General features: G+C 38.8%; 1 protein-coding gene and 1 long non-coding RNA gene across 2 annotated transcripts in view; both read right to left on the bottom strand.

Moving 5' to 3' along the window:
• Positions 1–12,177, bottom strand: part of LOC108367200 (nuclear pore complex protein Nup205-like) — a 29,319-nt gene that overhangs the window by 16,825 nt on the left and 317 nt on the right. Inside the window, exon 2 of the mRNA XM_017621793.1 lies at positions 5,151–5,352. Within this exon, the coding sequence (XP_017477282.1) occupies positions 5,151–5,352 (202 nt within the window). The remainder of the gene's footprint in view (positions 1–5,150; positions 5,353–12,177) is intronic.
• Positions 170–698, bottom strand: LOC108367198 (uncharacterized). The gene is made up of 3 exons (XR_001848217.1): positions 660–698; positions 491–599; positions 170–431 (listed from the first exon to the last, which is right to left on the bottom strand). It is a non-coding gene; the product is annotated as an uncharacterized LOC108367198 (long non-coding RNA).

Genomic DNA, 12,177 nt, shown 5'->3' with positions numbered 1-12,177 from the left:
TTTATGCAACTTTGTTGAAACCGCGGATGCGGCTCACAAAAGCCAATTTGGATTTTTCAGGCCCGTCGAATTGGCCGCATTTCTTTGACACACAGCGCTCCTCCATCTCACGGCGTCCATCACGGAGTTTTCTTGTTTGATATTTCTCAGCATGCACCAAGTTTTCACGTTTACGGAGTGCAATCACAGCAGAGCGCTTTAGTTTACGTTTGATCAGGGTAGCAATTTGCTGACCTGCTCTTGCTGAACTGCAGCTTCGACTCGGGGACAGGAGGCAGCTTCCTGGAAGGTTGTCTGCCCTTTGCTTGCGGTTTCTTACCGGCCGTGATGGCAGTCCTCTTAACTTGTTACTTAGCACGTTGAAAAGGCGAAAAAAAGTTCGCCAAATGTTTGGAGCACATCGTAAATGAGCCACTCGATTTATAACATTTCTATAAACAATTTAATTAAATACTTTTTATACATAGATATACTGCAACCATGCACTTACTTTCCCAAATTCCATCCTGCTTATCGGCATAATTTTCCAAATATGCCTGCTACTTCATTACTAATTACTCAATTTTCCAACTGCGCCTTCTTTGTTGGCTCGACATATCCTAAAAAGACATAAATTTACATTAAACAATAGAAATCGCAAAAATTAGCAAATAAAATACTCGCTTTGTTTTGTTGTCAAATTTCTGAGAAATGTGAATTCACCACGATGCGATACAGAAAGAACAAGGACCAGGGATGTAATTTTAAGTAAACGTATTATTCAGGGGCAAGGAGCAGAGCGTTCGGGGCAGCCATATTAATTTGTATCAAATATAACATTAAACGGTGGTTCTAATACATTTTTTGATATTATTAACCAGAGTACATACATTATATGGTATTTCTTTCCAAAATTAATGTACTATATGAACTTTTTTTTTTCAAATATTTCTTAAGTTTCTTTCATGAGTGCTGAAAAGCAACCATGCGTGTAAGAAATTGTGTGCTACCTAAAACTTCATCTCTGGAAACTTTATCCCCATAAAGGACTTCACCACAGTTTTTTTACTGGATATACTGATCTTTACACTATAATTTAGATATGGCTATGACATGCGCAAACTTATTTGTTTCAGTTTCAGTTTTACTATCGCCGGGAGTTGTTTGTCAATAGATATAAAATGCAACTTAGTTATAATTTACAAGTGTGTATTTAACCAATAAAAATCAAAGCAATGTACTTAAACAAGCACTACCAGCAGATATTTTCGTTTCTTTTTAGTAAATTCTTACCACCGTAAATTTATAATTTACACTAATAAATATTTATGTATGTATGTATGTATTTTGTATGCTTAATATTAATTTCACTTAAAATAAGAAAATAAACACTCTAATAAACACAATAACCATTGAGTAAATTTTTATTTGAACCAAACTCAATCATTTTGGCAATAATAAAGGATTAAACTTGCATCAACCAAAGAACTGTATATTTTTACCCAACAATGACTGGGTCAACTAAAAATATTGTCGGATCAAGATAGCAGATATACATTTGTTCAAAAAAATGCTCAAGTAAATTGCAGACTTTCGCCAAGGAGATATTTATTTCGCCATATCCAACTATGCAATTTGGTCACCAAATCTTGGCAATTATAACTAAACCATTTTCTGGGTGTATCCGACCGCGTAATCAAAATACATGTTTCCGAAGAAAGCGATTTGAAAGGGTGTAATAACGGTAAATAAAACGGTGGGAGAAAGAACACAAACGGCAATAACGCAAAATTTGCTTAATTTCACATTTAAATGGGAAATAATACCAAAATCTGACTTTTGCTTTATTTCCAACAAAGGTTGGATATAAAACAAATTTTGCCATATTTCCCATTGCTCATTTATACCATTTGTAATAAAAACAGTTTACTGACAGAAGAAACAAGAACTTTGTTTATTCCAAAAACATACAATTCAACAAAAAATGTGATATAATTCATATGAAGAAAGTAACATTCACAATGTTTTGTCGATTCTAGGGAGATGTAATTCAATACTCAAGAGTTCAGTTTCATTCCTTGCTGATTCTAAAAGCTATACAGAGTGATTGTGAACGTATTTCCTGTGTTCTTTTATTTTTGTTATGATTTCTTTTATATGCTCAGCACACTTAATTTTATACAGGTTTTCCGTTGGCCACTGGCTCAAGAATCTTGCTATATTTCTCAATTAGGCATAATGGCAAGTTTGAATTTGGTCTGTCCAGCTGCAGAAAGCAATGGGATAGCAGCTTTTCTTGTGCCTATATTCCCGAATTTGTTTTTAACGCGAAGTTTGCTGGGTTTCTTTATACAGCCCGTTTTTAATTGGAGTTATTACTATAATAAATTTGTATTACTGTTCGCTTCCATTTCGATCCAACGCGCATATTTATTATTAAACAAATGTCGGAGCAACAGACTTCGTTTACTTCAGAATACGGTTTCATCGAATACCCTACAAGAACTGAGGAATAAACGTTTGAAAGAAATACGTGTTGAATCAAATCGGTCTTTTGTTAATGCGCTTTTGCGTAGGTATAGCCAAGAAATATGATTATTTACTTGGAAGTCAATAAAGACATGGACAATGAAAACATCTGATGAGGCGGTTTAGTTTTTGGGATAAAGATTCTGCAGATGATTCACGGGCCTTTTTGCGTCGACGATGAAACGAAGAGCTGTATGAGCTTCCCAACGATAAAGACATAGTCCTCTAGCTTGGCCATGTCCTTCGCATGCACACCGACGCTCCAGCTTTGAAAGTATTCAACTTGGAACCCGCTGGTGGTAGCAAAGCAAGAGGGAGGTCCCCACTGTGGCGTCAGTTGACAAAATTTCTGGCAACGGGGGCGCTGCTACATTTCTACCATATTCTCAAAGCTCGCCAAAATAATTGTGAAGATTAGATCGAACGATGAAATATGCAAGTTTTTACAAGTAGCAGTCGCTGACCTTCTAAAAACAGAGTCCGTAAAGCCATCAAAATACGCTCTCACCCTGAGGAGTTATATTTCTAAGAGCGCTCCAATTTCAAACACTCAGAGCGCTAGCGTTATTTACATTCTCTTTACTATAAACTAGTCACATATTTCGCTCAGTCATAAATTTGCGTGAGGAGTATATGTTCGTATTGACGGCATCATGTGTATTTACATCGCTCCGAGTTATAAAGTGATGGGAAAAATATTTATCACTTACGGTTTTAAACACAAAACTTTAAACAACAAAACCGCACGGCTTATTTCGCCAAATTTTTAATTCATAAACTGATAATAGAGGAAAGAGCGCCTCTAGAAAAAGCTATGAGAAACAACCAAGCAAGCGACGCACAGTGTTTCGACTATATGGAGGCAGGTAGAAAAAAGTCATGGTGACCGTTGATAAAAAACCCGGTTGGGCTTAGAGAGGGAAAAGTAAAAGTCATAAATACCAAATTTTACATTATTTACTTACCCCCCTTCTTCACGAACGAAAAAAAAGGGAATGGGCGCGATACCGACTAATCAATTTAGTTGCCTTTGGCGATTAACCCTTTAAAGAAAGTGTTCCTTTTCCAACTGTAATCAATTATATATGTCGTGAAATATTCAGGTGAAGGTATTTACCATTTATTAGGTACTTTCCTATTTTCTTACCAAAAAATTTACTTTGAAATGTAGATGCTAAAGATTATTAGTAAAAAAAAAATGTGAGTACCGGTCCGTCAGGTCTTGACATTAGATGAATGTTTTAGAGAATTTTATGTAGTTTTCGAATATATTGTTTTATCTTTGCGCGCGACTTTGCAAGTATATGTAATTTTTAATTTTCTTAATTTTTGATTACCAGCTTCTTCTTGCATAATTTCGCGAAAAGAATTTTTCGAGCAATGAAAAAATCTCACCAGACATTGGGAAAAAATGAGTATTTACACCTACGTCATTTTATAGTATAACCTTTGTTTTCTGAGAGTGGGAAGCAGGAAACAAGATTTAACCAAAATTCGATCACATTTAATGCCTGGGCCTACATTTTTTGTGAATTTTGGACGTTATAGTTATCCAATCTTTCCCATATTTTATATTTAGGTTTTTGTAATAAAATAAAGACCACAAACTAAATTTCAACGAAATCGGATAAAATTTAATGTTTCCGCCCAGAAGACTAGAGGGCGTGGCAATTATTCCATCTTTACAAAATTTCATAATTCTCTCGTTCTAAGTAAAACTAGAGCACATGTCAAGTTTCAGTGAAATCGGTGCAGGTGTACTATTATTTCCACCTGCATCCATATAGTCGAAACACTGTGCGGTGCATCAAATTCAGAGCATAAATAAAATGATTGCTCAATGAACCTTCCCTGCTGCTTTAATGAATTTATCAACGATTAAAACCGCTGAGTGATGAAAGCTGGATAAGCAAAAAAGGCAGAACGCTCTTTTATGAGTAATATTTTGAGTGGCATAGGAGTGTGAGGTAAATATAGAGGCGAAAAACCTGAGCAGTATTAAAGAAAAACTAAGAGCGCTCTCTTTTTTAACTCATAAAAGAGGAAATCAAAATTGATTACGCACTTGAATTGATTATAGTGAGGGGCAAGATGGAAGCTTTATACAATGCACTATACACTAAACAAACTAAAAAAAAAAACAAATTCGCAATATTGTTGTTTTTCGCTTTCTGTCTGGGCTACATGCGAACCGTAGCTCCTAGAAATTTTTAGACAAGAAATCTGAAAATTAGAACGTTAAGCCTTCAAAATGCTTGTTTAAAGTCTCAATACGACCACCGAAATACAGCCTGTCAAAAATTGTCGAAAAATGTTGATTTTTTCCCTCCGTAATTTTTTTGAGTAGTGCCAAGCCAACATTTTTATTCTTTACTACCGAAGCCAGATGAACCCTCATATTTTGCACGCCAACCTGCGGGTCAACCTCGACCACTTTAGGTATCACCGGTCTCACATAAACATTCAATGTGTCAGCACTTGTTACGCGCTCACGCATCCTTCGAACTCTGTAGTTGCTGCGAAATTCAGGACATGATCTTTGGGACTATTAACGCTTTGTACAAGTGACAATGTTTAGAGGTTACCCCTATATATAAACAAATAAATCTCTCTTATTTTTATAATAGTTTAGATATACTTACCGGTCGTAAAATTTAAAAAAAATTTCGTCAACAACAAAGGTTACGTAAGGCTGTATCCCTGGCTTTCGGTGATCTGCGCCAAGATTTTTAGGCATATATGAACATAATAAAGAAAATATTAAATCCAATATTCCTTTGGATAGAGGATAACTTTCCAATCGGGATTCATTTTGCATTATCTCGGTTTTAAGATTACACAGATCTAAAATATAAAAATAAAGTAAATTTATATTGCGTACTGTAGCTTTTGAATATACAAAATTTTAAAATTAAACCTAACAAGATAACTTACTAATAATAAATTTTCAACTTTTGCTCAAATAGTTGCTTTCGGCTGCGAGAATAACACAGCAAGGAAAAAAGCAAACATGAAAATACACCAAACGTACTGCTTACAGCAACACCAAATTATTCTAAACTGCTTGCTTTGGGTGCTGTTTAAGCAAAAACAAACTGCGTTGTAAGGAAAAGCAAATGATATCATGTCTCCTTTCGCTTTTTCTGTTTGCTGTTTGTTTTTCTTAAGTCACAGCTAAGCAATTGCGAATGCATTGAAAATAGTCAAGCAATTTCAAACCCTGGTTTTATTACAGTAATATTATTGATTCTGAGAGGAGAAACACGATTGCACTGTTTAAAATGGAAAAAAATGTTGCCCCTCAATTTAAATAATGCATTTTTTTCATTCTTTTTTATTTGCATGCAGCTGTGCATCGTTCTCACAATTTTATATCACAACACGTTGTAGTGCTATTCAAGATCTTTATCTTTTTTTTAATGTTAAAGGGCCAATTTATTTGTTTAACTTGACTTAGTCTATGAAATACAATACTTATTCTTACAGACTATAGGCAAACTGAAAGTTATTACTAAGATCACTCGATAAATACCATGTACAAATGTATGTAAGAACAGAACTCTAGTTAAATAGGGAAATTAAAAATAACAGTTCAGAATATTAACAAATACATATTTTTCAAAGGAAAAATCAATTGAGATAGAACTCGAGATCTTATTTAAATCACTAAGTGCGCGTGGAACTGGGGCATTACGTGCATTCTCAGTTTTACAATAGCCCTCATAGAAAGGTAAAAAGACACGTAAATTACTCTGCGGAATATTAAAATTGGTACGGTCCAATTAAAAAGTACAATCCAAAGAGCCTCTAACAACATAAAGGAGAGTGAGAGTACCGATCTCCTAGGTCTCTAAGGTCTTAAGATTTATTAGAAGCAAATGAGAAGGCGTTGGTTCAGAAAAATTCAAAGATCGCAAAGCGAATTTAAGGAACACTTTCTGAACACGCTCATTGCGACTAATAGAACGTACCATATTCCAAAGAGGACCGCACGAAGGACGCATATAGCAGTTTGAGGGTATATGGATCAGAGAATTGTGCACAGTTCCGCCTGACGAAGCATAGAGTCGAATAAGATTTTCTAACAATGTGGTCAATATGACTATTAAATGTGAAATTCGATGAAAAAATAATGCCAAGATCTTTTGTTTCTTCAACAGATTCTAGGAAGCAGTTACAAATATGGCAACGAGTCAACAAAACATTATGATTTTTTTCAAAAGTAATTTTGAAGAATTTCTTAATATTCAAAGAAAAGTGATTTTTAGTACACCAAAGATGCAAATTATCCAAATCAGTTTGAAGTTGATGCACGTCACTCAGGTCTTTTGTGGAAGAAAAAATTTTTGGATCATCCGCATATAGCATATAATTAGTGAAGGACAAACAGGTACTTACATCGTTAATAAACACAACGAAAAGTAAAAGGCTTAAAATACTTCCTTGAGGAACCCCAGAAGAAGCAACAAAAGATGTGGAAGATGTGCTATCAATAGTGACTACACATCGCCTGTTGGACAGATAGGATTTAACCCATTGCAGAAAAACTGACTGAAATCCGTAGCTAGCTATTTTACTAATTAAAATAGAATGAGACACTTTATCAAAAGCTTTAGAAAAATCTGTATAAATACAGTCAACCTGAAGTCCTCTTGTAAAGGGCGCAATGCAGTATTCACTGAAAACCGCTAAGTTGGAAACTGTGGAACGGTTGGGCACAAAACCATGTTGATTTTGGGAGATTAAGCTTTTGGTCGCAAAACTTATCTTTCCCACAACAATATTTTCAAAAACTTTAGAAATAGTTGAAAGCTTAGCAATAGGTCTATAGTTACAGACATTATTTTTATTGCCAATTTTAAACAGGGGACTAGGATACGTAACTTTCCAATCGTCAATGAAAGTACCTGAGGCAAGAGACTTATTAAAAACAATACGTAATGGTAAAACCAAAGCTGGTAGGTTTTTAATAAAAAATACAGAAAAGCGATCTACATCAGTTTTTAATGCCTGTTTAAGCTTGGCGATCCCATACGAGACATCGTCCGAAGACAAAACCAATGAGCTAAAATTGAGAGGGCAGTTAGTTGAACAATCGAGATCGAAACTACGAACCCTGTCACTAGAAAAATTTGAACTGAAAAATTCAGCTAATAGATTCGCAACGTCACTACGGTTACTATCAAACTTTCCCTCGAGATATACTGCTGAAGGTATACTAGAATTTAGATTTAACATATCTCCAAAATGCTTTGGGATTAGATTTAATATTCGACTCCACGCCAAGTATGTAGTTCCTGTAAAGAAATTTATCCAAACAGTTAAACTCTTTGAAATATTTCTGGTATTTGACAAACAAAATTTGGCTACCAGTTTTCTTACATTTGAAAAAAAAAAATTATTTCTAAGATTCTTTAGACTTTTTAGTTTTCGATTGTACTACGGCAACTTATAAGGCTTTTTCATTAAAATTGGAATGTTATTCATAAAAAACTCAGACAGAACTGTCTTAAAAGCATAATAACATTCTGAAACATCAGAGGAGGAGAGTAACCAGCGAAGAAAAACTCTTAACATAGGCGAGGGCAAAGAAAGACGTGTTAACCTCTTTGACGGGGAAGAAAGACGAAGAAGACTTAGTTTCGCGGTCAACTATGTTTGGGAGTATACGAATTCCCCAAAGAGTTTTTCCGGAATGATGTTGAATCCATGTTTACGTGTCTTTTTTCGCAAATGTTTTTCACGCATCCTTTTTCGCCGTCAAAACACCCGAGCGTCTTTATTCGTGTCAAGTAACTATATTATTATTATTACGTCGGAATACCCGCGTTGCGACCTAAAAAGATATATATATATTGTGCTAAATCCTAATTGTAATCGCTCCAATATTAGGCTATTTAAAATGTGCCTAATGGACAGGGGGCACCCAGAGGGAAACCTGACAGCCGAGAATTGGAGGACTGTCCTTGTAGGTCTCTGCCGGGTGTACAAGGAAATTCTCCAAAGGAATCCTGGCCCTGCTCCTGTCATTCGCGACGCTGGCTTATACCAAGGCCGTATTAAATTGGTATCGTGCGCCGACGAAAGGTCGGCTAGGCTCTATAAGGAGGCCATATCTGCGCTTGGGGAACTGTGGCCCAGCGCTGACTTAGTGGCAGTGCATAGGGATGAAATCCCTTGCAGGCCGCGAGCCAGGCTATGGGTCCCGGAGGAACCCGCTAATGCGCAGGGAATTCTGGAGATTATCCAGATCTCCAACGACACACTACCAGCCCTCGATTGTAGAGTAGTGAAGGNAATATTTCTGGTATTTGACAAACAAAATTTGGCTACCAGTTTTCTTACATTTGAAAAAAAAAAAATTATTTCTAAGATTCTTTAGACTTTTTAGTTTTCGATTGTACTACGGCAACTTATAAGGCTTTTTCATTAAAATTGGAATGTTATTCATAAAAAACTCAGACAGAACTGTCTTAAAAGCATAATAACATTCTGAAACATCAGAGGAGGAGAGTAACCAGCGAAGAAAAACTCTTAACATAGGCGAGGGCAAAGAAAGACGTGTTAACCTCTTTGACGGGGAAGAAAGACGAAGAAGACTTAGTTTCGCGGTCAACTATGTTTGGGAGTATACGAATTCCCCAAAGAGTTTTTCCGGAATGATGTTGAATCCATGTTTACGTGTCTTTTTTCGCAAATGTTTTTCACGCATCCTTTTTCGCCGTCAAAACACCCGAGCGTCTTTATTCGTGTCAAGTAACTATATTATTATTATTACGTCGGAATACCCGCGTTGCGACCTAAAAAGATATATATATATTGTGCTAAATCCTAATTGTAATCGCTCCAATATTAGGCTATTTAAAATGTGCCTAATGGACAGGGGGCACCCAGAGGGAAACCTGACAGCCGAGAATTGGAGGACTGTCCTTGTAGGTCTCTGCCGGGTGTACAAGGAAATTCTCCAAAGGAATCCTGGCCCTGCTCCTGTCATTCGCGACGCTGGCTTATACCAAGGCCGTATTAAATTGGTATCGTGCGCCGACGAAAGGTCGGCTAGGCTCTATAAGGAGGCCATATCTGCGCTTGGGGAACTGTGGCCCAGCGCTGACTTAGTGGCAGTGCATAGGGATGAAATCCCTTGCAGGCCGCGAGCCAGGCTATGGGTCCCGGAGGAACCCGCTAATGCGCAGGGAATTCTGGAGATTATCCAGATCTCCAACGACACACTACCAGCCCTCGATTGTAGAGTAGTGAAGGTCAGTGAGGTTAGGGAACAACAACGTTATATTACCCTGGTAATTAACGAGGAATCTCTCCCGATCCTCGCTGACTGCAATGGAGTCATCAGCTACGGCTTTTACTCCATCACTCTCAAAACCCAGAAAGGGAATGAGGGTAAAATTTCTGAGCCGGGAAGCACCTCGAGTGAACCCGATAATCTGCCACATGAAGAAGGTCTTATTTCGAGTAGGGCAGAAAACGCCTCGAGCGGTCCTGCCCCTAGCCAAGAAGTCCAGGAGGTTCCCGTGGTCCCTCGTCTGGCGGAGGAATCAGACTCGGCATCAGAATTGGAAAGCGATACGCAATCCGCTGCTGGAGACGGGGCTGATTTCGGCCAATGGACGAGGGATTTCGAGAACCTGTTCCTGGCATCGGCAACGTTGGACGCCGGAGGAAAGGGGAGGAGTTAATTTTTGTCCAAGAGCCCTGGGTCGTAAAAAACAGGGTCTGCGGACTTAACTCTGATGCTTACCAAATTGTGTCGGCCCCAGTGGCAGGTAAAATCAGAGCATGTATATTAATCAAGAAAACTATTTCTTATAATTTACTCACTCATTTTAGCGATGAAGACACGGTGAGCATCAATGTGGAGGGAAAATCCACCAAACTCTGGCTGGTCTCAACCTATATGGCTCACGATCGCCAAGACTGCCCCCCTGCTCGGTTACTGGAGTGGTAAAGAGTGGTAGGAGCCGATGCAAACGCGCACCACTCGTTATGGGGTTCTACCGATATCAACCCAAGAGGTGAGTTATTACTTGACTTCATATTATCTTATGATCTAGCTATTTGTAATATTGGTAGTAGACCCACCTTTGTTACCTCAAACAGGGAGGAGGTACTAGATATTACCTTAACGTCCAATTTTTTCTTGGAGAGTATTAGGGAATGGCATGTACTAAACGACCACTCATTCTCTGACCATATGTACCTATCATTCGAAATCTCTTTGGAATCTCCGGCTCCGATTCTGTACAGAAACAAGAGACGTACCGACTGGACTGTGTTTAGGACGGTACTATCGGAGTCTCTGCTCAACGACGCTTCTCTCAGTAGGCTCGGCTTACTGTTACCATCTGATGAAGCGGAGCCTCTATTCGCAAACCCTGCTTCTCTCGGTGAGTTAAGCTCATCGGAACAATTTGAAGAAGCCGTAGGTTGCATCACCAATGCATGTAATACGGCCTTCTCTGCGTCCTGTCCTATTGTGCTTCCGAGAGGAAAGAGGAAGCCACACTGGTGGACTAAGGAAATTGCCTCTTTAAGGAAGGAAAGCAGGAAACTCTTCAACGCTGCAAAGCGTAATGGTTCTTGGCCTGCTTACAAAGCAGCCTTAAAGAAATTTAAGAATGCCACCAGGAAAGCCCAAAGGGACTCCTGGAAGGATTATTGTGATAGCATAGAGGGACAATCGGAGGGTAATCGCTTGCGCAAAGTGCTTGCCAAAAATCCGACGAACCCAATGTTTATTCAGAAGGCGAATGGCGACTGGACATCATCCCAAGAGGAGATGCTTGAGGTTCTAATGAGTGCCCACTTTCCAGGGTGTACTGAGAAGCCTGGCGTCCCTCGCACAATTTCTGGACCCTCCTCAGAGTTCATAGATTTTATTGATGTAGAAAGGGTAGATTGGGCCATAAGGTCCTTCCAGCCCTACAAATCTCCAGGCATGGACGGCATCGTCCCTGCCGAACTTCGGGCAACGTCTGACATTCTATGTCCGATGCTTGTTTCAATCTATAAGGCTTGTCTCAGACTTAGCTTCATACCCAAGGGATGGACACTGGCGAAGGTTGTGTTCATTCCCAAGGGCGGCAGACCATCCCACGTGAAGCCAAGCGACTTTCGACCGATTAGCCTTACATCTTTCTTCCTGAAGGTTCTGGAAAGACTACTGGACGTGAAGATCCGAACAGAAATTGATTTAAGTAAATTATCTAGCTGTCAGCATGCCTATTGGAAAGGCAGGTCTGTAGACACAGCTTTGCATGGTATTGTCAGCACCATTGAAAAGGCATTAGCGCTTAAGGAATATGCATAAGGCGTATTCCTTAACATCGAGGGTGCCTTCAATAATGTTCTCACAGAAGCTGTTCTCCGCGCCCTAACTAACCTCGGTCTGGAGTACCCTCCGGTAGAATTTGTTCATCGCCTTCTAGGCTGCAGAACTATATACTCGGAGATGGGAGAGGTATCGGTAACAAGGTATGCAAACCGCGGCACCGCAAGGCGGTGTCCTCTCCACACTCCTGTGGAATCTAACGGTGAATACTCTGCTGTCGCAGCTACAGAGCACAGGCTGTCAGGTAGTTGCCTACGCTGATGATCTGGCCCTGACGGCGGTAGGTAAGCACCCCCAAGTTCTATGTGATCTGGTCCAAGGCG

Source organism: Rhagoletis zephyria, unplaced genomic scaffold (assembly GCF_001687245.7).
Source record: "Rhagoletis zephyria isolate East Lansing unplaced genomic scaffold, Rhagoletis_zephyria_1.1 Rzeph_scaffold_02581, whole genome shotgun sequence".
Classification (NCBI taxonomy): domain Eukaryota; kingdom Metazoa; phylum Arthropoda; class Insecta; order Diptera; family Tephritidae; genus Rhagoletis; species Rhagoletis zephyria.
The sequence above is the reverse complement of the archived record's forward strand: the minus strand, read 5'-3'. Positions and strand labels throughout refer to the sequence as shown.